This window comes from Coptis chinensis, chromosome 8 (genome assembly GCF_015680905.1).
Source record: "Coptis chinensis isolate HL-2020 chromosome 8, ASM1568090v1, whole genome shotgun sequence".
In the NCBI taxonomy this organism is placed as follows: domain Eukaryota; kingdom Viridiplantae; phylum Streptophyta; class Magnoliopsida; order Ranunculales; family Ranunculaceae; genus Coptis; species Coptis chinensis.
Genome location: NC_141463.1, coordinates 46,710,636 through 46,738,634, shown reverse-complemented (window position 1 = coordinate 46,738,634; position 27,999 = coordinate 46,710,636). Strand labels below are relative to the sequence as shown.

The following is a 27,999-nucleotide window of genomic DNA, read 5'->3' as shown; positions in this document are numbered from 1 at the left end:
CAAATTTGATTTAGTAATGTAGAATACGGATGTAAATCTGAATTTGAAATAGGAAAGTAGAAGCCTCACAAACCTAGCTTGATACCCCAACAATTAATCCTTGTGCGGAACAACAGATGTGATTGTCCCATTCCAAGCCAAGTCGTTCGTCTTTGAACCACCTTGCCTTACTAACTTCGACCAATGTTCTCAGCGGGTCTTCTAACTCAACCAAAGAAACAAATCACAAAATTATCAACCACAGGATCCTACCATTTATTGCATCTCGTTATAAGTTTGTGCATAAAGATAAACCATATATAATTAGTCAATTGATTGAATCTCTCAAGCAAACAAATAACAACTAGACGAATACTATGCAAACTCTTTGAAAACAACAAAGAAACAATGAGAAACACACATATATGGATGCTCAATTGACATTGCTTCCATGAATGATTAGCACCATCTTATGCGCCACATGTTCCTAATAGTATTATGAACATGGTAAAATCTCATGTCACTTTAAATATCATGTTTGCCGAATGTTTATTAAAATGGCATACGTAAACTTTTTTAAACATCTAAGTTCAATCCATATGCCATTTGGAACGTCATATACTTTTATTATGCCAGTTAGAAGGACATAAGTACAGCTTATTTCAACAGCATATTAAGTTTGGCTATACAACTTAATTCACCATATAAAATGTTATCACATATACTCATCATCATATTTGTAATTATGACATTAAAACTTGGATGAATTGTCTAAGCAACTAAGTCTGACATAAAAATCTTATAGGACATTGATTCCATCATAAGGACAAATAGTTCACTGAATACAGTCATAATTCATTCAATACGATAGTTAAAGAAACTTCATGTCATCAATCCAATATGAAAGGTAAGTGTAAGACATTATGCATAGTCATGATTTTGATAGCCCATCCTTGTACTAAAGAAGAAGACTAAAAAAAATTGCATTCCGTTTGTATAGATGCAATTTTCGGTGCTATAAAATGTGATCCTCACCGAGATACGACACAATTCACCTCATTTATATGTTTATGCTTTTGTAACTAGTTTAGTGTAACTAACTACTCAATCAAACCACAACACTACCTAGAAAGACTACTAAAAAGAGTACTACGGTATCTTCTAGTATAGGCTCTAGAGACATTGACTTAGTTATACACAAATGAAGATGCAATTACCTTAAGACCAGGGTGCCCATGCATTGACTGATCAATGACACAAACAATAAACAACTATACTGAACTCAACAACACAAACAATTAACTCAAACAAAAACCAATAATCAATACACTACTAAAATTATAACTAGTTCGTTAAGTAGTGTTCACAATTGATTGTCTCATTTCAATTAAATTTTAAATAAATGTTAATAAAGTTGAGTACCTATTGTTGATGTTAGGTGTAGCTTGCAACATTTTTGGCTTCACAGCTACATAAGCTCCACAATTTTTAACCTTCAATCTCTGGCTTCTTATGATCTGAAACATGAAACAATACGACATATATTTTTTACCAATAATCCAATAATAATCACCCTAACAAAAAGAGCAAATCATTAGAGGCAAACACCAACAAAAGAACTTTTCCAATGTGAAATTTTTTTTGATGAAACTATATCGGTAATATTGAGATTCTATTTTGTAGTGTGTCCAACTCAATCGGACTAGAACCATCATGGATCTGTAATTCCTCATGAAGCCCACACACTCGCTACAAAAGAAACAACTTTACCCGACAGACAATAACTGTCGCCAAAAATATTACCCGACAACCAAAAATTGCCGCTCGACCGTCAGAAAATGCTCAGTCAGCATAGGCTTCCGACAGTTATTAACGATCAGAACAGGCCGTCGGGGTTGATGATCTATGCTAACGGTTATTTCCACTATTTTGGAGCGTCAGATATTGACTGCTTGCTGTCAACCGTTGGCTATACATGCTATCACTAGCCGTCGGATAGGATAAGTGTTATAGGCCATGTATAACATGTATCCTAACCATGTATCTGTTGGCTAATTCTTTCAAGTATCCCAATCCCAACATTACATTCTTTCCCTCCAATTACATCCTTGCGGGTTCCCACTCAAATCTTTACAAGCTCCAATATATTCATAAAGAAACAATTAGAACAACAAAATGCTAAAATTAAAAGTACCTTGCTAAAAAACATTGAATAGTTTGTGACTTGCATAACTACAATAATCTTGCCTAACATGATTGTTCAAAGAAGAAACAAGACTCCAAACTAAGATAAGAACAATATCGGGGCAAAATTTAAATTTAAGACCTAACAAAAAATGTAAGACTGAACAAACATCCCTTAATGTATTGCTAAAGCTATTCCCAATAACTTACAAGGAATGGTTTTACTAAAACCAACATTTACAAAGTATGAAATTAAATCTAAGAGCACTCACCCTATTTCACATAGCAACCATCAGAATGTACATTTCAAATTTCTGTACGGAGAAAAAAGACAGAAAATGAAGTTGTTAACACCCTACTGAAAAGCTTTGATAATAGTATAATATTGATCCTACAGAAAGCATCCACACCTTTTCTCCTTAACAAAATGAGCCACTACAAGAAGCTTGTATCGATGAATGTTCTCTATTGCAAGGTTGATAAGGATGGCAATAACCCCAGGTTAGCGTGCCAATAAGGAAAGCCAATGTCAATTTTAGGAAAATATATTGCATAACCGATTTTTGATCGACTCCTCCAATCATGCTTGAAAAGTTCTCATTGATCCCGCATCTAGGACATTAGAAAAAAAAAAATCATTATTCATGGCGAGAAAGAAAAAGTTGCACATAGCGAGAGAAGCTCGATCTTCGATCTTTAGTAAGGAACAAAGGTATTGTATCTGTTTTTCTGATATAAAAATGCAAAGAATCAAAGCTGTGTAGAACATATGCATGTAACATTTTCTTCAATGATTGACAGTATGCCTTTTTATATTGTTACTATCTTTTATTTATGTTGTTGGGATATCTGCTTTGCATCAAAAATACATTTTGTCCTCTTAAGAGTCAATGAATTTCATTAGAATAGAGTACTAAAAGTGGTGTCCTGAATCCTTAAAAACAAAGAAATAAATCACGGTTGGAAAGCTCACCCTAATGGTAACAAATTCTGGAGACGCGCGTTCAACTTTTGCGCTTCCCCATTCTTCTTTGCCACACTACCTTGACTAAATAGGTTGTCGGTATAAATCTCCTCACCGATAACTCCCGGAGGAATCGGTTCGTGTTTCCTCATAATAACCTTTTGATTACGATCGGGCTTCCACAAAAACACCTTCCTTTTGGTGGCGGAGAGTAGTGAAATAGTACCCATAGCTTATTTGGAAAAATTCACACCATATAAGGAGTTTACTTTTTTGAGGATTGTAGTTAAAATAGTTTTCATTGTCCTTATAAAGGAAACAAGAAGTGAAATAACGATATGAACTACTAATACTATGGTGATTTATTAAAAGATTGAGCCAAAAGTCATAACGATCACTAACAACCTTTCCTGACTTATTGCAGTTTGGAGCCAAAATTCACATTGATCACTAATATGTGAAGACAATTTAAAAACAATTAGGTGCAAATCATAGACCAGTTTGTTTATTACTGTTGACATATATAAGCCTCTAATATATTAATAGAATTGACCCTTCACATAAGTTCGAGCTTATAGAGAAATTGGCAATTTAACATGGTATCAGAGCCACTGGTTTCTGAGAGGTCTCGGGTTCAACTCCTACTAGGTGAAGATGTCCAGTCTTTCTACTTATGTATTTCCAGCGTGTCCTGCTGAGGGAGAGTGTTGACATATATGAGTCTCTAATATATTAATAGAATTGACCTTTCACATAAGTTCGAGCTTATAGAGAAATTGGCAATTTAACAATTACCAATACCACTTTAGTTTTCAACCCATGCAATCTTTAAAACGTCTCCATATTTGATAATTTTTATATAATAGATATGTTATATAGCTATTACCCTACAAAAATAAATTATAATGAAAACAACGGTGACATTGCTATAACCCTTCTCTTTAGCCTTGCATTTTATCTCCTATTGACAAGACGACATTAAATGCAAAGCATTAATTTTTTAGACATCAGATCTAAGTTTTTTACTTTAACACCACTCTACATATAGATATTATTGAACTAGAGGGAAGCTATACAGAACAAACTGTAAGCAACATGAGTAGCACGGAAAAGCGACCTCTTTCGACTCACCAGAGCCAAGTTCTATCACATGTGCTGAAGGTGAGAACGAATATTCCTACATCATAATATAAAAATAAAAGTTAGCAGAGTTTGGTATAATATCATTTGCTTAGGCGCTTAGCTTTTACAAAGTAGCTTATGGAACCCTTTCCTAAAAAATATAAGGCGTAATAACTTTGACCACATCATCCAAAAGAAAATAAAATTCCCTTAACCGACAGGGCATGGCAATTATTTGACACGCACTAACCAACATATATATGAATGTAACCAATCATATGGAAAAGAATATATATGAATGTAATCACAAGTTTAATTATAATAAAAAGGGGTAGGGGACCTCTCTAAAAATCTAAACTTCTTGGTAAAAAAAAAAATAGACGAATAAATTTGTTCTATACACAACAACACCCATCTCTCTTGAAGAGACTGAACCCCTAGCAGATATGAAATCGGGTAAGCCATAGCCCTATAGTCTACCTCAGCACTCAAACGAGCCACAAGGCTTTCATTAAAAAACTATGCCTACTCAAGACGTTGTCCCCGTTACGTTCAATATAACCGATGCTCCTTACACTGGGCCAATAACATTGAATATAGCAGCCGGATTATATAAGATCTGATTTTGAACAAGTGGATAATTACTCCTTGCGTCAAATCTACAGACTAGAATACTATGCTCAAGCTGGGTATGTTTATTACCTGTGTTCCAGTGTCAACATTCTTTATCTGTTTATGTTTGAACGTGATTACCAATATGTGGGTGTATTACTGTGTTAAGGTGTAGTATGTAAGTTGGTACATATTCTTATGCAAGTTGCCCACAACTTAATTATACTAATATACAAGTATGAGGAGAAAAGACCAAACATCAATCATCTCTCTGTTCTCTCCATTTTCTTCATTTTGTAAAACTTCACTTATACTGAAAAGAGAATGATATGGATGGATGCACATATTTAAATACTGGTCATATGCTTTTGACCAGTGTGAGCAATCAGATGGGAATTACGGATGAACAGAGAATTAAATATAAAATGACAAGCACAAAGGGAAGAAGTATTCTAGTTTGCTTTATACTTGACAATTTTTTTAAAGTGCATAACTATTGACAATGCATTTTTGTTAGGTGGGAAAGTTAATTTTAAAGATCAATATGGAATTAAACGAATAGAAGATACACATGAATTGTAATTTGGTCACAGAATCTAGTTATACTTGGAAGGTGGATGTAGGAAAAATACAATGGAGAAATTGAGACACTTACCAGTTTATTCGCAGATGCAGCACTCTCATTTGAGCTTGGGGAAGTAACAAGTGCCAACTCCCAGCCTGCTCCACTAGCAGAATTGTAACCAGTAGAGGGGGCATCAGCTGAGGGAGTAGCTACAGCAGCAAAAGAAATTTTAATTTAGTTGAGCTGCAGCTTGACTCATCCAAAATTTCAAATATTATGAGAAGAAACTTTAATGTAGTTGAGACTCGAGCAGACTTGCCAAGTCGAATTTAAGCCCAATGGTTTCAACGTGGTGACCAAGATATGGATATCACAAAAGGGCAAGGGAAAACTTATTTCCTCACTCAAGTAAAACCTATAGCGGGTTATAAGTATAATTACTCTTGCAACTTCCCCAAAATAATCTTTCAAATCTTTCTATATACCGTGTAACTTATTTATTTCTCTTCATCTTCTTTAGTTGAAATCTTAAGTTAATTGTAGATTTTGCACTATCAATAATAAGATGACAGAGATTACCAACTGGAACAATGGCAAGAGCAAAAGCATTTTTCTCATCAAGGTCCGAAGCATATGGAGTAGCATCATTCAATCCCTGGAAGCCATGTGATTTTCAGAATTTTCAGCAAGGATCACAAATTCCGACTAATATACAAATTGGTAACAGACAAGTATACAACCGTAAATCATGAAAGACGTAAACTGGTTTGACTAGTTACCAATAGGTCAGGCGGTTCAGAAACCCAAGTTTGAATTTCCACTTCAACTGTTTCTGCTGGAGGGGGAGATAGTGGGCGTATGGTCTCCTCTTCTGAAGTTTTATTGTACTCAATGGCTAAGATCTTTTTAGGAGCAGCAATTTTGTCAACAGAAACCTGCTTAATGATATGAAGAATCACAGATGAGGGGAGATTATTTTATTAAAAAAAAAAAAAAATAAAAACATTGCAGAGCAGGGCAGTATGGCAAAGACTTCCTTATTGGACAGAAGATGGACTTGGGTGAGATACATAATAGGAATAGAGCATCAGTTAGTGACAAACTTCAACATTGACCAATCAAACCAGTAATTCTTAATCATAAGAAATTCCCACAAGTCAATATCCCCATGTTTTTAATACTTCTACTCACAAGACCATTTTTGTTATTAAAAAAAAAACATTTGCTAAGAGTTAAGACCATTTGTCCATTTGTTGACACCCATATCTGTCCAAACTCATCACCTCTGTGACGAACAAAGACAGCTAGCATGAACACCATGCAGATGAAATTATAAGTATTGCAAATGTTTCAAGCTGTATAGCCACAAGAAAATGACATCTCCATGTACAGCTGCAAGCAATTATCACCATGTTACTCTATTCTAATCAATAAAATGGAGATTTTACCCTCTGTTTCAGATATATTAATAAACATTTTCTTTTAAACTTAAAGCGGTGTTTTTACAAATTAACATGATGTTACTAAGAGCCGATAAACAGGATTTCAATTTTTGGTCAGCAACAATTAAGGACGGTCAATTTTAAATTCGTATAATGATGACGCATTTATACATCTCAACAAGTTTTCCTGACATTTAAGAATAGTAATTGTCCCTACCTTATTACTGTGAACTGATGAGGCTCGTGGAGCATCTCTCACATACTCTTCCATAGCTGTTAAAAATGATGCTGGGGCCTGCACTGTTGATAAGCAAAATAGTTTAGTAAGGTCTTGTATAATAGCAACAATAGCCTAAGCTGTTCACTTGTTCAGGTATCCGTTAAAAAAACATTCAAAAGGCACCAGTAGAAAACCAGAAATCTGTTCAATCTTGATAAACCTCTCTCCATGACCAAGATCGATGCTTTTGCATATTTCGTAAAACTCAGACAGTCTCTCCGCCTGGAACTCGAGGGGAAAAGAAAAGGAAATGTTACGAGGCTAAGACAGTTACATCATAACATAGAAGAGCCCATATAAGATATCTCCTAGAGAAAAGAATACAAGGATATAGGAATTAACAATATAAATAAATATTATGACAAGCGATACCTGCTGACCCGCCCTCCGGTATATATCAAGTGCTAATACAGCATCATGGCATGGCATCTCAAAGAACTACCACAATCCCATTAAAGAAAGCATTAAATTGCAGAGCGGCATACTAAACATCCATTACCAAATAATTGACCGCAGCACCACTAATAGCAGCATAGCATGCCACAATGAATTGCAAACTTTAAGTTTAAAGGGGAAGGACTATACCTTATCAACATTTTAACTGTACCATCACTAATAGCACTGTAAATTTTCTTGCTTTCTGCAGCAACCTATTTGACATTACCAAAAGGACAAAAGAACTGAATTTACATTTTGCAAGAATATCATCCTAGAGAAATAACAGAGATACATCACATGTTGGTCAACTACCATTGAAAGTGCTAGCTGAATAACAAAAATTATAACCGCTGCTCCTTGTGGCTGCACATCAAAAATCATAAACAAATTTTAATCTTCCACTTATTTACTTGGAGAAATTATGTAGTTGTGTGAATCTATTAGGTTCTATATAGTTCTAAGACATGGAAGAAGTATTTAATTTGGTATCCTTTGACACTTGAATGGAAAATCGTCAATGTGTACCTGGCAACCAAGAACACGAAAAAGAAGCTGTTGCAAAGCTGGTATTTGCTCAAGTAACTCAGCAGTATCCAGATCCCTTGTTCTCTGGAGATAATATCCAAACCATACATCATCATGGACTACTACAGATAAGAATATGTATGGATTTAAACAAATGTAAAAGGAAGAGATGGGTTGTCAATGCAATACAAAAGGTTCGCAAGGTTTGAAAAAAGATTTGCATGCAGCCCAGTAATATATTATCAAGGAAATCAAATCATTTAGATTTCAAACCTTTGAAGCCTCAATATTGTAATCAACATCATCATACAGAGGCCCACCAATAAAGAAACCATCTGGTCCAGTTGTCGTTTCCAGCACTAATTCACCTTTCTGCAGACCCTCGATATACAATCCCGGTCGACCAGAAAAGGACCGTCCTACAGATTGGAACTGTCAGGTAATCTTTCTCGAGTTTGTCGGGTAAAGTCATTTTTTTGGTAGTGACTCTTGGACTCATATCATTCACTGAGAGCTCAGATCCTTGTGTAACAGATATTTGTGATGTCACTGAATCCTTCATAATATGTTGCTCAGTGTGTATAGAGGAAGCTTGCCAACCCTTGTTACCAACAGCAAGCTTGTAAGCATCACCTAGATCCATCAAATTGAACTTTGATTGACCCGGATTATTTGTTACCTGGTTCGTTTTCAAACCCTGCCCAGCTGTTGTAGGCAACACACAATCTGACAAAGATACTTGCCCAACATCAACACTTCCCAGAACATCAACTACAACAAAGCATACCATAGAAGAGAAAGGTCATAAAGGAACTTAAGATTGGAGAAGGAAAAAAAAAATAGAGAAACAAAAAAATCCACTCACAAGTTTCTCCTGATACTTGAACCAAGTCTTTTTCTAAGCCTGATCTTGTTGCAACAAACAAACCAGTTTCTGATTTATAGACTCCTCCGCTCTCATTTGTAGATGTTCTTACAAGATTACCGGTACGGCGGTACCCATCACACCAGCTGAGATAAAACAATCGACACAACAGAGATGTCAAATAGGTAAACATAATATTTGAAAAAAGTAAAAGAAAACAATGAGATGAAATTTCAAAATACAAGTTCCCCTGGATACTTCAACAACAATTTCCACAAATGTGATTGTGAGGGAACATCATCTAGTGAAATGAGATCCAACACTGCTGGAGTGTGGGACTTTTGCTCCAATTGTTGCCAGTTGAGCTCCTCCAAACCATGCCCAGTAGCCATACCAGAGGCTGAAGATGTCATATGATGCAGTTCACCAATATCATGTTGTTCATGATGAACTAAAAGTGACGGAGGTATGGTGTCCTAATCTATCAACTTATTTGGGACCAAAACCTCAACAGATGCATTGAGCAAAGTGTCTGAAACAATGGTGCGAGGCACTGGTTGAACAAACCGAGCAGCCATTTCTTTCTTGTGGCTGTTGATTTCACGAGCCAGAGTATTTGTCATCTGAGAGAGGAATTTCCGACTCAGAATCAGATGTAATCTTCAGCTCGCTGTTTCCAACACAAGATAAAGGATCAAATCCACAACTTGGGTGAGAATGTGCCACTGACCCTTCACCTATACAATCCATCAAAGAAGTTGAATTCACTATATCCCACTGAACCTGGTAAGGGACCATCACTTTCAGCAACCTTATAAGCAATTATTTTATTCTGAAGCAATTTGGGGGTATATGGCCTTGTGTCCCAAAACTCTTCGCAACAGGAACAGTGTCTTTCACTCGATGAAGCAAGCATACGATGCTTAAGTAGCAGTTTCTTATCTACAAAACCTTCATGATCAATTACCAATTTACCCACCAATAACCTATATGTTTTAGAGTTGGATTTCTTTTTCTGTGACAGATGAAAAGAGACAAGCTTCACACATTCCATGTACATCAGAAAGCTTAAAATGTTAAAAAGGAATCATCAATGGCAAAGTTAAGAACCTTATCAACTTTGGTTCCTTGCTTTTCCAGCATCCCGTCAAGTTGCACAAAAGGAAGATACAAACAAGAGAAAATTTCAATAAAATGATATTCAAACCAAGAAAGAAAATATGGGACGCAAAAGAATAAATTTATAACGATAAATGAAAAGATTGTAAACCTTTTCTGCTTGAACCACAGTTCTAGGTAATCCATCAAGAATGAACCTTTCTGACATGATGGCCTCTTCATTGCTTCATCGATTATTCCAACAACCAAGTCATCAGTAACAAGTTCTCCCTATAAACGAGCTCCACAATCAGGAACGACAACAAATATAAACTTGTCTCATGACCAAAGAACACTTTGTAAAGTGTATACCTTCTCCATTGCTTCTTTCGCCTTAATTTCAAGAGGTGTTTTAGTAGAAACAACAGCTCTGAGCATATCGCCTGTAGCCAAGTGGCACAAACAACAGTCATCCTTGATAATAGGAGACTGGGTTCCTTTTCTGATCTGGGTGGACCTGTCAGTCAACTAATTTTTTATTAATAGGTTTATCATATGTATTTAAATAAATCTTTAATCTAAAATGATAAAAAAATACACATACTTGACACCATAATCTGGAATGGAATTTTTTTTCCATGTGGACCAAAAACCAGAATGCTGACAATGGTATATAAACATTGCAACAACACGTTCACCTAATCATACAAATGTTTTATGTAATATTCGATGTTGTCACTCAATAAGACGGTAAGGAATTATCCCCTTGATAATCTAGAAAAAATTGTTACAAACAATTGAAATCAATCCTACTCACTTTATAAAGCCTTAAAAGGCAGTAAAAGTTTTTAATACCTTTGAAAGTTTGAAACTCACATCCAAATTCTAAGCTACAAACACAGACAAAGTACGACTTTACAGCCAAAATTATAGTCAAATCAATCAATTAGGGGTATAATATAAATCAAAATAAAAAAATAAAAATAAAAATCATAATGTTTAAAGCCCCAAAATGAAATACCCATTCATCTCGCTCAAGAATCAGCAAAAACATTAAAAAAAAATGTATACCGATGAGAATGAGACGCTTATCGAGTTTGGATTGACACTTGAGCCGACGAAAAAAATCGATCATTGTATTATCTACTGATGGCACGTTCTCCAAATCCACTGCGGTAGAGCTCGCCATTATTTTATTTTTTCTGTCTCTCTCTGTGAAGAACCCCCGGGATTGGAAAAATGAGGAGTTTTTTTGGGTTGGTGTAACCAAATATTGAAATTATACCTGCCTGCCAATTTGCAGACGTTGGTTTCAAAGCTTGAAATTAGCAAAAGCAGATCAAGTCTGGAACTGAAATCTTTAGTGGCGAGGTGGAGAGAGAAGATAGTAAACTTTATGACGGTCTCTAAATGTTTTAGTGGGAAATTGAAATTTGGGCGGCATACTTAAATTTTTCACCGAGATAACAGGCGGGAAGAAAATGGTTAAGGGCTGTCAGTCACATCTTCTTCCATCTAATCTATCTAACAAATAGAGAAGTGTGGGGCCAAAAGGACCTATCTAATGGTAGGTAATCATTCTTACCAAAATATGATTCGGTAGATCTAAGATCTAAGTGTGTGGAGAGTTTGTACAATTTTGTTAAGTGCAATCAATACCATGAAATCTATCCAAAAATCAGCTAAATGTCAACAATTGCTGCTAGACTTATAAATTGTTCGGCTAGCCCATAAACTGTTGGGCCTCCAATTTTGACATGGTAGTGCACAATTGCCTGACCCAATTGATGCTATTGGGCTTATGAATAATGGGCAATTGGGATGGCCTTGCGCCGAAAGTGCGACAAGTTGTTGGGGGTAGCGCAAGCAGCGCGTCGAGGTCTCGCGGGCCGTAGGCACGGGCATACCCTCGTAAACGTACAAAATAACGACTTTGGAAACAACCTGTGACGGGCACAACATGGTTTCCACTTTCCATAACCAAAATCGGTTCTTTTAACCAGATTGGGACCCGATCCCGGTTCAAACCACTGGTTCAACTAAAACTCTTATGGTTCTTTGTTAAGAAAAGTAGTAAACTATATATTTAATTAATGTTAACAAATATAAAATAAAAATAATTAATATTTGGGTTGAGTAAAAATCACCGAGTTGAACCGATTTTTTAACCGAGTTTAATGGCTTCTAACTTGAATCGAATAGTTCAAATTGGTGTTGAAACTGGTCTATGTTGAACCAAGGGTAGCTCCGACTCTGCTTCATGCTTGAACTAGCCGAGTCGTAAAACCATGGGCACAAGCACTCGTACTAGAACAAATGCTACTAACCCTACACACGACTTGGTTCGATTAAGCTTGACGTAGAAAATTATGAGTTGGCAAAAGATAGCTTCAATCATATTGTCAACCGGTGCACTGAGTTGAAAGACTTGATGGGCATATCATAATTGATGTAGATCTCAACATTTATGCCAACTTGGTCTATTTGAAAACGATATTACTTAACTTCTGGCTAGATGATTAAACATGATAAAACTTTAGGTTTGCATTAGAATCACATAACACTAAATCTTAATCTATATAATCTTAATCTTACTCTGTATAACTAATAACTTTACGTTGAGTAGATGCCTTATTTGAATTTTGATTCCCAGGGCATAAAGGATGTAAAACATGGGAATTAGCTAAGCTAAGCAATATTTCTCTAGAGATTGCTACAAACTTCGAGTCAAATGTAATAAATCACATTACATACACTAAATTGGTGTTGCTATCCTCAGTTAGTAATTACGCCTAAGCAATCACCTATAAATAGGAGAACCATAACTACTTAGCATGACTTTGATCCTTATCTACCAAGGCAACTTCTATCATGGGGTGAATATTGTTGTTATTATACGTGTCACATTGTGATTATCTTGTGACTGGGGGATGAATTTGTAACATTTGTAAATACATTACTTACATTTCTCGTACCTCGGTATTTAAAAGATTACTCAATGAATCTTCAATTGGACACCTTAACTATAAGAGCATAGGATAATTCCATTTCATTGATGACTCGGCCTATTCACTTGTTAAACTTAGTTTCATGTAAGAGTTATAATTGGACAAAATTTTTACGAAGAACAAAGAATCTAAAGAGTTATTATTGAACGAAATAACCCTAATTGAAAAGTACCTCTATACAAATCATATTAAAATGAATACTACAACATCTCGACACAAATCATTTATTTCAAAATTTCAACATAACCTCTTTTGTATTTTTAACGTTTTTAAGAATGTGAGACCTGTCATAATGCATTTTCAACCAAATCCAATCATTTTCCAATCAATCCAACAAAAGCAAGGAAACAATAGTTTACAATACATTACGTAAAAGAAGATAAACATCGCTCTCCCGGAAGGCGTTATTACATATACAAACAACACTAAAGGTTACACGTAGGGTGCAACATGTTCCAATCTTAATGTACACGCACGAAGAACATATTATGTCAAATCACATACCAAAATTCATTCATAAAACAAGATTCAAATGAATACATTTTATTTCTTCTTCATTTAAATCATATAAAGCGAATTCAGCGTATTTAACTAATTAACATGTGAAGGTAAAAGACATGCATGCAAGCGACTTCATCGTTTTCAGTATCATCTTACTCAAGGTAGACACGGAATTCACAGATTAATAAAGAGAGGTCGTGTAGTAAAAGATGTAGATCGAAAAGCTTGAGGGCTCCAAAACTTTAAAGGACATTCATACTAAATATTACACGAATATTTGCAAATGCCAATTTTAAATCTAAAAAGTGTAGCAAATATATGAAAACTTAAAATTCTTGATGAGCCCAAGGCATTTGAAAACTTGATAATAAAATTCAAGTTCATGCAAATACCGGAAGAGAAATAAAATACAAAACCGGTTATTTCACTAACAACAAACTCAACCATACTAACATTTAGTTCTGATTTTAACCATACTCACATGCCACGGATTAAATAGTGAGACCACAAAAGGTCGAGGATGGTAACAAAGAAATGCTTGAGAGCTAAAATTCAAACCCCATGAGCAGTTACAATGTATATTTTAGGTTGTACATGTATATAAAATGTGTCATTGCTTTAATGCTTAGCATTAATCTTAATAGTTAGTACAAATTGTCCACCCCAAACTTCACCACAAGTATTTCCAAATCTCCCAATATCAATTCTCAATCAACACAAACACATATATTATAAGATCGTTTTAATCATAAAATACCTATAAGGGCCTACCTTAATTGGATGAGATTTATAAAGAAGATTTTTGCAACTACAAGCGCTCTATCTTGGACTCTTTGGCCTTCGCTAGTTAGGTTACACACTCCTTTACCTGTATTTCGTATGGTATTTGGCCCTAACTAGAAATTAGATTTTGTTACGAGAAACAAAACAACTTAGACACCATTTTAGTGAGAAGTATTGAGCATAATATGGTGAAATGATCAGACTAACAATTTCGACAAACACACTCAGAAGTCATAATTCTCAAAGATTCATGACCCAACAAAAAACACAATCAGTAGCCTCCACACATAATTTTTTTAATAGTTTTCCAATCTAAACCACTCAATTCTATATTTTCATATCCATGAACATAGAATAAACTGCATTATAAGGGAATTCTCTTATGTAACCATAATCCTCAAAGAAAGAACTAAAACTACCTAATAAGCACTCTAAACCCAACAATGTCAAATATAGTAATAGAAATAAGAACACTACATATGTGCTAGATTTTACGTTTTTAACCAATAAAAATCATCCCAAGTCAAACAATCCACCACCAAAGTAATCCAATTAATACCCCCACCTCACTAGTATACCAAATACCCAATACCACCAATGACTTTCAAAATCATAAAATTTTTTGTAGTATTGTGTTTCATTAAAACAACGAAGTCTATTCACCGAATAACTATGAGAAGAAGTTGTGTTTTATTAAAAGGTGGTGCTATGGCAACGTAGGGATTCAGTTATTCAAAATTAATAATTAATCTTCAACTGAGGTTTTTGTAGTTAAGGGGCACTCCTACAACTTGCTTAAACACCGAGTTGTATCACGACTTGAGTAATATTTGGAGGGCTAGTAGAGCACCTTTGCTCAAAAATTGCTCTTGGTTGCCTCAAACCAACGACAAATTTAAGCTAAACTTATTTGGTATATTGAGGAGAGTCTTTAAATTGTTGGTTATGGTATATGTTAGTTAAGAGTCTTACATATTACAATAAACCTTCTCTATCCTCACTACCTCATGTACTCTAGCAATTGGACAACCACTATATTAGTTTATGATGTATCCAAGTTTTTTAAGTCCCCTTTTTACATCACCTAGTGAAGTAAGACTTAAAGACTGGCCTCCTTCCTCTTTTTTAAGTCCCCGCTTCTCAACACGTTATAATAGGGGAAGAAACAAAAAGGACGCGAGGCGGACTCAGTCATATAACATTGTGTTTTGTCAACCATGATCCGGATATAAATCACATAACAACCTAAATAACAATGGCAGATTAAGAATTCAATCAATAGAAATTGACTAATATCTACGGATCACTAATCATATATTACCATGCGGGATGCTTAAAAGAAACATCGGATTAACTGGAAGGATTTCTGCATAATGTAATATAAAATCGCCTCCAAATCAATGGACATTATAACGTATTGGTGTTAAGATATCATTATTTACATTATGCCTCATAAAGTTCTCTTTTTTCACTCAAGATCCCCAAAACTTCCCCAATCATATCGGTTCTAAGTACCAAAACAAACTAGTCGGTGAAGCGTGAAAATAAAACCACGACACCTATAAGATACTAATAACTTGAGGATTTTAAATTATGAAACAAAAATGTGTTCAAGATCATTTCTTGATTGTCACAACTCACAACACAAATTTCTCAGTAACAATTCCATCGACAAATGATTAGTGGGATTCCCCGGACTAGCTCAAGCACGCACCCATAATCAAGGATTTGAGATGGCAAGGGAAAACATTATTTGAAATGCGAAGCATAATTATGATAATACCTGCCCGACAAAGACATGGACAAGGAAGTGATTATCCTAGAATAGTTATTAAATGATGAAATGAGATCATGTTGACATACCAAATCGTCATCAAAAACTGTGAAACTTTTTTTTTTTTTTAATCGAAAGAAAAATGTCAACTCACTCTATTGAAATTTGCGATTGTAGAAATGGATACCCATCCTTGCCCATCCATGTATACGCAAGTAAATGTCCTTGCAAAGATTCTCGGGATTGAAACAACCGATCAAGTGGATCACAATATAGTAAGTTAGACAAGTGATGATTAAAACAAAACTAAATTGAATAACACATTCAAGACAATACCACATATTGATTACGGAGTAATACTCTATTTGTTTTGCTAACCTAGCAGGTAAAAGTAGGGTCTAGAGGTGCTAAAACATATAAGTTGTTGAATAAAAATGGGAACACCATCTTTGGTCTCGGGTTGGGGAACATAATATATTGGGGAGGCATATTTGCAAGTGAAAAAAAACATCAATAACATAGACAAATTAGATTACAAAAAATTCATATAATGAAAAATTACCTGAGGGAAGCCCGAGGGATTGACAAAAGGTCGAACAGGCTGGGAGCTAACAAATGGGGCAATACTAGGTGACATAGGTCTCACAAAATTTCTTTGAGGAACCCTCTGCTGCATGTGTCAATCCCTACTACCATTATAGCCCCGATGAGTAGTGTTTGAATCATGATTAGCAACACGATCATGCTCACCACTACTACATAAAAACTCATATACCACTGTTATATACAATGGTAAAAAGCCTTTAGCCACTGTTTTCAAACCGTGGTAACAACCACCGTGACAAATACTTCTAACAAAACCGTGGTAAAAAGTACCTATTATATACCACGATTTTAGCTAAAACAGTGGTATTAGGATTTGCGAACCGTGGTTAATAGTCTTTATAGTTTTCTCTATCCGAGGTGAACCGTGGGAAATAGTGATGTTATATACGACAGTTGGATAAAAACCGTGGTTTATAGAATATCCTTATACCTCAGTTCTTACAAAACCGTGGTTTATAGACATTTAAAAAAAATAAAATAAAAGCCCCAAATTATTTGATTTTCATCATATTCAACCCTGCAACCTGTCCATTTTCACCATATCCACATTGGATTTAAAAACACATTGCTCAAATAAACAATTCATAGTGCAAAAAAAAAAAAAAATTAGACATTGAATTGCTAAAAGAAGTTTGAACTTGTTCCATTTGGCCAAAACATCAAAATAATAATGACCAACTTGTTCCATCTAAAACATCAAAATAATAGCGACCAACTCCTCCATGTCTAATACCATTATCACTCTCCAATTTCAAGTCATCACCAATATAATGAGCTGCGGGGAGCTTGTTTCAAAGTAACTATATAAACCGATGCCCCTCATTTCTTTTCATGAAACAAAACACCCCAAGTAAGTTAAAACTTTCTTCTTCAACGGTAAATTCTAAAACTTTTTCTAGTACTTAGCTCATTTCTTTCAAGTACTAGAAAAGTTAACCAACAAAACTAAACACACTAGTCTTCAACTACTTTAACACAAGTTTAAAATGTGTCCCATCCAGGAATATTAGCTGTGGCCTCATTCACCTTTGTCACCAAACATGACCTGCAGTTGAAAGATTTTGAATGTAAGGGACTGAGGACTAATGAAGTTTTCTTATAGCTATCGGGTGTTAAATGCTAGCACAAACGTAAAGATATAATGTTATGTATGAATAGCAGAATTAACTTCAGGCATATGGCATACCACACTCTCCGGAACTCCAGGTGGTGGCAAGGACAAGTTTCTTGGTGGAGGACCCGAAGAATCACGATCTCTTGTCGAAGCGCCACTCCCCAAATTTTCCATATGTTAGCTTCCCCTGTAAATGTATCAATTAATAAAATAGATAACTTTAGAACCAATAATGCATCTATCCCATTCATGTGAATGCGTCAACAAAAGGAGGATTAGCATTACTTATAAATAAAACCAAATGAGAAAAAGAAAACCATCATCAATTCTTAAAGGTGTTTACAATTAAATGGGAAAAATCGACCCACCTTCAAAGAGTAGTCACATCCATAAGTATAATGGATAATAAAATTCTTTCCAACCTCAAGATCCCATGGGGGCTGTTTCACCAATTTTGAAACGTTTTAGCACATAACATAGATAATTTTTTTTTTATCTATCACAACTTATAAGGGATAAAAAAAAAACATGTATCATAAAGTCATCTGTTAAGACTATTCACTTATTTGAGTTTCCACCGGTTTTCTTCCTTAAGAAGATACATTCAACTAAAGGATATACGCTTGAACTTGCGGTTTCCAAAACAACTTTCCCAAATACTATGTTTAGCAATAACATTTTCACAGAGATGCATCTTTACGGTCGGTGACATATGTGTGGCCTTTTCCCTGGATTATCTACGGACCTACGAGAATCTGTCATCCCGAGATCGTGAATGTTTTTCGCCCGGACAACTTCTTGCCAAATCTGAAGTCTACAAGCTGTATTAATGGGGAAAAATACATGTTAATAATCTAATATCTAACTTTGTGGTTGGAATGTCAAGCTGCTACATCGATACCAAGAAAAAAAAAGGCCACTAACTTAATCGAGGATCATAACAATGGCCAATTTCTACAAAACTTTCGGCTCCGTAATGACTACAAACTTTTGAAGAAATTTGAAACCACTTATCATATGTCATAAAAAGACCTTCCCAGGACACAATCTAATAATCCGTGAAAACGGATCCACCCCAAATTTTGCTAAGTAAAAATTTTTCTATTGCTTTAGAAAATTATGCATATCAAGGAATATGTACAAATACAAACACCCATAAATGTAGCTTATAGTATTTTCCAAGACCAACCTGTACATAGCCTGCTACAGCAATGACACAGAAGCAGCACAGAATCGTGCAGATGATTCATCCAATGGGGTACGAAGTATTGAAACAAACGGGCATGCCAGGCATGTGTTCAGTAATATTCCAATGTGTGTTTGATCAGCACAAGTGCATATAATTTGTGGTATAAAAGCAGATGGAATCAAGCTCTTCATCGGTCTTTCTCTTTCAAGACTTGTGCTTCTTTACCCGGTTGCTTAATCTTACGCTTTGAGAACCTTTTCAAGCTCGGCATGTTTTTGTTAGTGGTCAAATATGTAAAGAATCAACTATCACTATATATTAAAGCGCCAAATTAAGAATATAAGCAATCACCAACCCGAGCCTCGAGAAAGAACAAGCCCAGTGTCACTCGCGCAATCATGGAATACATACATGTTCTCCCTCCTACAGATCGAGATATTATTGAGTAATTCAGATGTTTATCTAATAAGCATAGCATCACAAGCACATGAACTGAAGAAGGTTTAACAAGAAAATGTATTTTTTGTTTAGGTCACCTTACCAAATCGAAGCTAAACTTTTGCCAAATTGGAAGCATCGGTTCTCTCTCGCCAGATTCCTTTGGATAATTCAAAGTAATATCCTTCAACCTGATTTCCATGATATCATACAATTAGGAACATGAAATATTAGTTAAGCTGGGATAAAAAAAAATCCATCAAAAGATTGAAACATACTTCAATGAGAATCAAACTTCTCCTTTGTTACAAGAACACATACCACATACCACATGCGTGCCTTGAAGTCTATACAATTTGCAATTGGTTTCACTTTAGAATTCTAAGTGAGACATAAGTAAGACACTCCCCTTCCCCGCGTGCCCGAAGGGGGGAAGTGTCCCCAGGTCGTGTGGGACCCCTTGATCCCCACGACCCAATTTTTTTTTATGTTTCTATATTGTAGTCAGACTAATTTTCCTATATAAAAAGTGTGAGAGAAGGCCGAAACTAACTTAACTGTATCCTCCCCCCCCGCCCCCCCCGCTAACAAAGAAATATTAAACCGGTGGGAGTAAATTGTCCGGCAAAAAACAAAATGTTGATATCTTAATACCTTCAAAGAAAGAATAAATCACATTTAAATAGACTCACAAGTCAAAACAAGAAACTTATAAATAACCCAAAGCAATATGTCTTACATCGATTGCTAGCTCCCGAAAGAGCGACAACTTTTTTTCATTTTGTATAAAGTTTCGTGAGACCACAGGAACCTCTTCATTTTTCTCTTCATGCAATTCCAAAATTAGTTATCATACATCACCAAGATCATTCAAAGCATGCAAGAACAGATCAACCAAGACTCGCTACCCTATTAGATATTATAAAAAAAAAAAGGGGAATAGAATCAACTAGCCTACAACAATTAGAATGGAATCTGTATTACTTAAGAAAGAAATTTCAATCTATTTCAGGAAAATATTAATTGAAAGAAAAAATACTAATCAAATATATTTTGACACTATTGCACGGGTGGCCAAGACCTCAAACTCACCACCGCCAACAACATAAAAGCAATCCCCCTCCTCCACCCGCAACACGGAAAATTAGTTCAACATCCGGGGAAGTATCTAAAGATGCACAAGAAAACTCTACTATATGTTTAGCTCAAATAGCATATTTATAGTGTAAAATAACCGGCGCTAACTCGGGCTTGGCTCGTTTAAGCTCGGCTCGTTTAACTATATGAGCGAGCTCGAGCTCGAGCTCAATTTAAAGCTTGTGTAATTAGCGAGCCGAGCTTGAGCATGGTAAAGCTTCGGCTTGTTTAGCTCGAATTCCACCCTTATCGTGACAGCGTGTGAATCTTAATACATGCAGTTATCATTGTACACGCAATAGTAGATTGGCGGAGATACACCCAACACTAAGGTTCCATAAGAGTGGTTATCTTAACTTCGGTAAAACAGACCTAAGGGTGCATTGGTACAAAATAAAATAAGAGGAATGAGAGTAAAGTATACACTAGATAGGGGTCCAAGTCTATCCTACCCTAATCAGTATATATTGGGCAAATCTCCATAAATTTCTCATCACAATCAATTAATGTCGTTGAAACTTTTCAATAAATTATGGGAATATGGGCTAAACAGAGAAGGAAATGAAGAGCCAGTAACCAGTTAGTATATGGATGTACACAGAACACCATACGTATATGGATGTACTTCTCTGAGTTTGTGTTTCTCTCAAGACATAACCTAGCTTGTAATTTTAAGTGAAGTTGCCAAGTTGGTGATCATCATTCTTCAAGAAATTTAGAAACATGTGGGGGAAAGAGCAGGTGTATACAATTATCAAATATGATTAAACAATCAGTAAAATATACTTCATACACTTAATTAGGTCCGGTAGAGGTTATTGTTCTCTTATAACTAACACAAAGTCCCAAATACCCTTGTCTCTCCAGCTCTTGCATGAAATCAGACATAGCATTACTAATAAACAATTTAGTCAAACACTTTATAGACGGACTACAAACCCAAAACAGGGAGATAACATCACCCAAACAACACATTATTTCCAGTTAAGCAAATTAAGGAGTTAAGAAGAAGACAACTTATAGAGGATGCAATCTAAGTTTCAGATTGGTAGAACTACAATAAATTTTTCCAAACCAACAAGAAAATAACAGAAATAGAATGACTCTTTCAAATTTAATTGCCAAGAAGACACATGAGGATTTCTCAAAAGAGCGGTAATTTGACGATAATCAGGGATTACGCACCATGAGCTTTGAATTAAAATGACAAATTTAATTTATAAATTTTGAAATCATAATAAAAAAAGAAACACATAAAAATTTTTTGAACTAAAAGCCAGAAATTCTTACCAGATCAATTGAAAATGGAGATTTTTTGGAAGTGACCAAAATTGCAACAGAGATAGAACAACCTTGTCCGAAATGATGAACACGACTGGGAGAAATCTGGGAGAGAGCAGAAACCCTAAGTGACAATTGAAAAGAGGGAGTTTTAGTTGTTTTTTGTCTATTTTTGGTTTTTCTCTTTTTATTATTTTCTCGAGCAAGTGATTTTGGAGACTCTTTATCCACGGTAGGGGTAATTTTTGGAAAAACATAAACCACCATTTTTCGGGAAACAGTGGGGAATAAGAATATCTTAAAACAAAATGGGCAATATTTGGTAGTACCGTGGCATATGCGGATATTATATACCACTGTATCACGTAAACAGTGGTATTTGCTTGTACCTAAATTTGCAAAGCGAAATGTACCGTGGTAAATGACTATAACCCACTGTTATTATAAATCTGATGGTATATACCATTTGACCAACCGTGGGTAATGACCCTTTTTGTAGTAGTGCACGCCTATTATTTCCAAGCCCATAATGGTTGTTCCCATCACCATGATGATGTGCCCATCACCACCTCTTCTAAAAGAATTCCTCCTGCAATGCTTTCTCTTGTCCGGTATTAGGTGACCTAGATTGATAGTATATATATGAAACATATATTTATGAATGGAAGTGTGGAACTAACAGTGCATATAGGTAATGAGAGAAAATTATACATTTTCTAGAAATCAATATCCTCTTAGCAAACCTTCAAAACCCATTGTTCTTTTCGTAATCTTTTAAAAAAACATTTTTCCGGTTCTCTGGTTCTACCCCTCTCATTGTGTGGCCAGGAATAGTGCGCACCACTACTTTCAGTACAACTCAAGCACCGAAGATTTAGCATTTTTAATTATCTTCTGCAAAATGAGCAAAAGTTATTATTATCGTTGTTCTATTTGCTTATCAACTTGAATTCCTTCGATGTAAACCCTAGGTCCGTAACTGAGCACAACCATAATAAATGTGCTACTACAACATGGAAGTCTAAACTCAGAAACGACAAGAAATCCTAATTGCTAAAAGCAAAGATGTCATATTAGCATTGAGCTGAGATGGCCTTGTTTCTAGCAATATGGAACCTCTAGTGGGAGTGCAAATTTGCTAGTGAAGTATGGAAATGACTAATGAATTGGTTCATGATTATGTAATACTTCACCAATTTCAATGAGGCTATATGTCTAGAAATAAACGACGAAGTCTATTCACTAAACAACTATGAGAAGAAGTTGTCTTTCATTAAAAGGTGGTGCTATGTCATTTGTAGGGATTCAGTTATTGAATTAAATCTTCAACCTGAGTTTTTGTAGTTAAGGGGCATTCCTACAACTTGCTTAAACACCGAGTTTGTCACAGGCTTGAGTAATGTTTGAAGAGCTAGTACAACACCTAAGCTAAAAAAGTGCTACTAGTTGCCTCCAACCCAACTACAGTTTTAAGCTAAACTTAGATGGTGTATTGATGTATCGAGGGGAATCTTTAAATTGTAGGTTATGGTATATATATATGAGTTAGAGTCTTAGAGATTACATTGGTAATTTCATATTGATTATCAAACTACAATCAACTGAAGAGATAGTAAATCTCGTTCAAAGAAGATGACCCCTCTAATAATAACCTATTACATATCTCTACCTAAAATAGCTAAATCTTTTTTGTGGGAGCTGCATGCGAAAGATAATTAAACGATAATAATAACTTTTATTGCTCATTTCTGCAAAAGTTTTTTAGAACCGATTTGGGCCTAGGGCGAGTTGGTTGCAATCAGATAGTGCCTAGAGACACTGCGGACGATTAAGCCTAGGCTGATTTTTAGAACACTTGCCTACATGTATTTGAATAAAGTTTCAATCCATCATCCAAAACACATTGAATAGACACAGGTTGTTAATAGTCATAAATCAATTCATGTATTGTCCAATATAATTTCTACCATATTTTTTTTTTTTTTTTGTTATGTATACACTCATTTGTTCAAACTTTTCCATATGTTCATTCTACTTAATTCTACCTTTCACAGTCACATTCTATTATATCATCAAAGTTTCAAATAACACATGAATTGAATAAAAAGGAAAATAAATCAAACAAATTAATTATGAAATTTCACATTGGCTGCACCAATTTAAAAATAAGATGAAATCAACTAACCTGAAGAAAAGGCAAAAATTGTAAATAAATCTTCTCATTCTCTCTCCTCTCTAAATCAACATCACCACCAGGTACCTATTATCAAGCAATATTTAGTAACCAAATGGACTAAGAATATACCAGATGAGAAAAAGGCAGGGAGATGTAAAATTGAGATGTATATACTTGATTTGATTAGGATCACCACCATAAGTAGCACTTGATAATGCCCAAGCAGCCTCTTTCTTAATATCAAACTCAGCAGTTTGGAGCAAATGAACTAAGGGGCCAATAATATCTGCAGCAATTACAACCTGTAGAATAAGAAGATATATTAAGGTAAAAATGGATTAAACGAAATAATAAAGGAATATTTTTAAGATAAGTTTTACATTCTATGCTTTTAAAAGCGCAGACACCCCCAAGCCGGGAGAGCTTTTGCCGGCCTTGTTCACATCACATTTCATTTCTTTGACAACCAAATGTAGGTATAAAAGCAACAGCTGTGTTTCTTCACTTTAAAAATTCAGGTAACATTCCTAATTAGGTTTTAACCTAAACTTAGCCTGATTCAAGGATTTGTTGTGCTAATTATACAACCAAAATCCCTACAAAGAAAATGTGTAAACTCTTATAAAATTTTGTAGTCTTGAAGTGGCAACAAAGTTTTAAACTCAAATTACATCTTATTTCAAAGGATTTAGGTTGTGGAAGCACACCCACCAAGTCCTTGAACCAACATACAATATCGGGATAAAAAACATATCCCAATTCACGATGAGAGACTAAATATGGTAATAATAGAATAGTGAAAGGAGAATATATTCCGTACCTATATCTGATCCTTATTTCCAACAGTAATATTTGAAATGGTCCAACAAGCTTCTTTCTTGATACTCTTCTTGTGATTATTTGTTAAGAGGCTCAACAGGCAAGGAAGCGCTTGAAAGTTGATTATAGCCTATAAAAAGTAGAAGAAAATCATCAAAGACAAAACAAAGTAAAGATTCAACGAAGTTAAAAATATATTAATGTCTTTAAAAACTTTTTATTACTTAAATAGTTACATCATATCTCTTCCCTAACCAAGTAAAAACCGGTTATAAACTTGTTTGCCCTCTAGGGGGTTCAGAGTCACATCACTAAGACTCTTTAAAAAAACAGGTGTGGGCTCATTTTGTAGAGAAGACAAACACAGATTGACAATGACTGTAATAAGATTAAACATATTTGACTATAAAACCATGTCGGAACAGATCATGCTGATTTTTAGGGAGGGGATCTCTCACAAACATCAAATTCCAACATAACTCGAGTGACCATGAAAGATAGAATCAATATTAATGGGAGAATTTCACTATATGTATTACCTGAGTCTGCATATCATCTCCAGTAACAATATTTCCTACTGTTCGAAGGGCAGGGATTAACACTGAAGGCGATGGATGATTGAGAAAGAAAGAATGCATATGTTCAAATTTCAATCAACCTTGAGATAATTCATCAGTTGATATATTTTTAATAGAACTTAAATGAAATCCAACACTCACATCAAGAGCTCAACAAGCCGAGGACAGACACCAACTTGGATTTTGTCATTTGTACCAGCAGACAAATAAGAATCTTTATAAGATAGTGCCCAACATGCATCTGTCAATACTTCCTCATCACTTGAATGAATAAGCTGCTCAAGAGCAGGGAGTGTAGGCTTTGATTACCCAAAAGTAATCACAAATAAGTTACACCATAGTAAAATATCTACTAGAATCTATGTCACTACGTATATACTATGTGGATATCCAACCTGTTTGAAAGGAGGCTGTGGTTTCCCCTGGAAAAATTTGATAAAGTCGAAGTGGCATTTCTAAGCATAGAAAGCTTGGCATGCTCATTCAACTGTGCAAGCAATGGGATCAAGGCACCATGGCCAAGAACAAGACCTCGGCATTTCCTATACTTCTGATAAGATGATGAAGAATAATAATTTCCGACCAGTAAACACTCCAATTGCTACAAGTTGATTATGAGAACTCTCTATTTAATCACCATGTTCTTCGCTTTTCAAGTGCATGAATTGAAAATAAAAATAAAATTTTTAGGGAGACGAAACTTGGTGGAGTCGTGCAATAAAAAAAATCTAATACACTATTTTTTTTTTATTGAAAGTGATATACCCTTTTTACCCTTTTTTGTAAACTTATTCTACCGGTTGCCATTTTGCAGAATGAGTGGACAAGACTACTGCGTATCCGATGCATCTCGTGCAACATAGATTTAGCGTTAACAATAAAGTAAATAACTTTATATATTGCTTTTAAAATTTATTAGATTGAATTTGGATAATCCGATTCAATCAGAAGTACTTTGTTGTGGTAACAACAATCTACACATTTCTAAATTTTCTATAAAACGAAGTTTGTTATTGTTCAGAATTTACAATAAAAAGAATGGTCTTACTTCTTCTCGAGCTGCGACAAATAACTATTCATTGTGCAAGAAAACCACATCTCACAGTTTCCCGACCTAAAATTAAAATAGATTATAAATTATTAGAAACCATACAACAAAAGCTATAAGAAGATTCAATCTATTGGTGTACATAACAACCCACCACCTCTCTCTTGGAGGACTTGTGATCATCTTGTAAAAGTAAACATGATGACCATATGTTGAGCATTTGAGTATATAGGTTGTAGTTAGGAGCCTCCAACTTGTAGGTGGAATTAACAAAGAGATATCACCGGTTGTGATATATACCACTGAACATGAAAACTAAGGGAAACGTCCAAACCTCAGATATAAAGTAGAATCAGTATAATTATATGATGTGTTGAGTAATAGTTCATGTATCATTCCTCCAAGACTAGAAGACATGTCTTCTATAAATATTTCCTTGCTCAAAAGGGGTAGAGTTGTGATGTGTAAGTTCCTAGAAGGTGATTCAGTATCAAAGTTTGTCGGATATGTACCAATACTAGTTTCAAATTGATATAATCAATTTCTCATTTATCTTGGTATATAACATAGTAACATACAATGAAGAAGAAAGTACAAATAAATCATGGTCGCAATTGCTATAGTGAGTAAAATTGGACCTTAGGAGTAATACTTTCGAATCTTTATTAGCTAAACCAATGTGCTAATGTATCATCCAATTATCCAAATTACACATGAACTGAATGGAAAATAAAGAAAACAAAACAGTTTAATTTTAAAATCAAATAGAAGCAATTCAAACAGGATGAAATTGAGTTTGCATTATACTACAAAAATGTGAACCCCACCGATCTCTGACCTTAATTCACCCCATCTATATGTTTATGCTTTTGAAACTAGTTTTAGTATAACTAACTGCTCAAACCACAACACTACCTAGAAAAACTAATAGTTTCAGTATAACTAACTACTCCAATGTGAATACTTTTGAAGAAACTATACTGGTAATATGGTGCAATTTGTAGGTTAAAATATGGGTCGTATTAAAATCAAAGAATGTAAAAATACCAATAGTCACATAATAATAATAGTAACAATAATAATAACTAATAAGAATAATAAATCACAATGGCTGTAATGTTAAACCTACATAGCTCACATTACCATAAAAGAATTGATAGGCTAAAAGAGCTACAACATTCAAAACAGACTACAATTTCTAGACCATTCCATTACACCTTTAATGGAAGATTATAATGCCAAAGTAGTGTCTTTGCAAAATAATACCCTGACTCTGTAAACACAGTCTGAAGATTCCATGAAGTAATGTTTGCTTGGAGACTAAGATGCACCAAGTCAATCAGTGCTCTTTTTCACTATCCAGGCTTGTGGTTACTAAGAAAGAAATAAAAGTAATCAAAGCATCAACATATTCACAAGCCCAACTGCTCCAGCATATACTAATCCCATTTAGAAGACTTCTAAAGGGAAGAA

At 34.9% G+C, this 27,999-nt stretch overlaps 2 protein-coding genes, 1 long non-coding RNA gene and 1 pseudogene across 4 annotated transcripts; all 4 read right to left on the bottom strand.

Moving 5' to 3' along the window:
* Positions 1 to 71: 71 nt before the first annotated feature.
* LOC147481681 (uncharacterized) lies at positions 72 to 2,734 on the bottom strand. Its single transcript, XR_015205281.1, has 4 exons — positions 2,574 to 2,734; positions 2,436 to 2,477; positions 1,402 to 1,496; positions 72 to 170 (listed from the first exon to the last, which is right to left on the bottom strand). It is a non-coding gene; the product is annotated as an uncharacterized LOC147481681 (long non-coding RNA).
* Positions 2,735 to 4,178: 1,444 nt separating this feature from the next.
* LOC147481680 (uncharacterized) lies at positions 4,179 to 9,389 on the bottom strand. The gene is made up of 15 exons (XM_086579010.1): positions 9,235 to 9,389; positions 8,977 to 9,122; positions 8,599 to 8,882; positions 8,385 to 8,546; positions 8,112 to 8,195; positions 7,899 to 7,949; positions 7,734 to 7,798; positions 7,648 to 7,669; positions 7,521 to 7,586; positions 7,272 to 7,370; positions 7,086 to 7,163; positions 6,206 to 6,361; positions 6,006 to 6,081; positions 5,517 to 5,635; positions 4,179 to 4,304 (listed from the first exon to the last, which is right to left on the bottom strand). The coding sequence occupies exons 1-15, from the start codon at positions 9,387 to 9,389 to the stop codon at positions 4,179 to 4,181; spliced, it is 1,689 nt and encodes a 562-aa protein (XP_086435136.1).
* Positions 9,008 to 11,582, bottom strand: LOC147481679 (adenylate kinase 4-like). Its single transcript, XM_086578287.1, has 6 exons — positions 11,146 to 11,582; positions 10,679 to 10,772; positions 10,447 to 10,591; positions 10,247 to 10,365; positions 10,087 to 10,103; positions 9,008 to 9,122 (listed from the first exon to the last, which is right to left on the bottom strand). The coding sequence occupies exons 1-5, from the start codon at positions 11,261 to 11,263 to the stop codon at positions 10,091 to 10,093; spliced, it is 489 nt and encodes a 162-aa protein (XP_086434413.1). The 5' UTR covers positions 11,264 to 11,582; the 3' UTR covers positions 9,008 to 9,122; positions 10,087 to 10,090.
* Positions 11,583 to 22,409: 10,827 nt separating this feature from the next.
* Positions 22,410 to 25,538, bottom strand: LOC147481678 (importin subunit alpha-1b-like; annotated as a pseudogene). Its single transcript, XR_015205473.1, has 5 exons — positions 25,440 to 25,538; positions 24,902 to 25,030; positions 24,256 to 24,383; positions 24,091 to 24,165; positions 22,410 to 22,528 (listed from the first exon to the last, which is right to left on the bottom strand). The product of XR_015205473.1 is annotated as an importin subunit alpha-1b-like (transcript).
* Between the last annotated feature and the right edge of the window lie 2,461 nt (positions 25,539 to 27,999).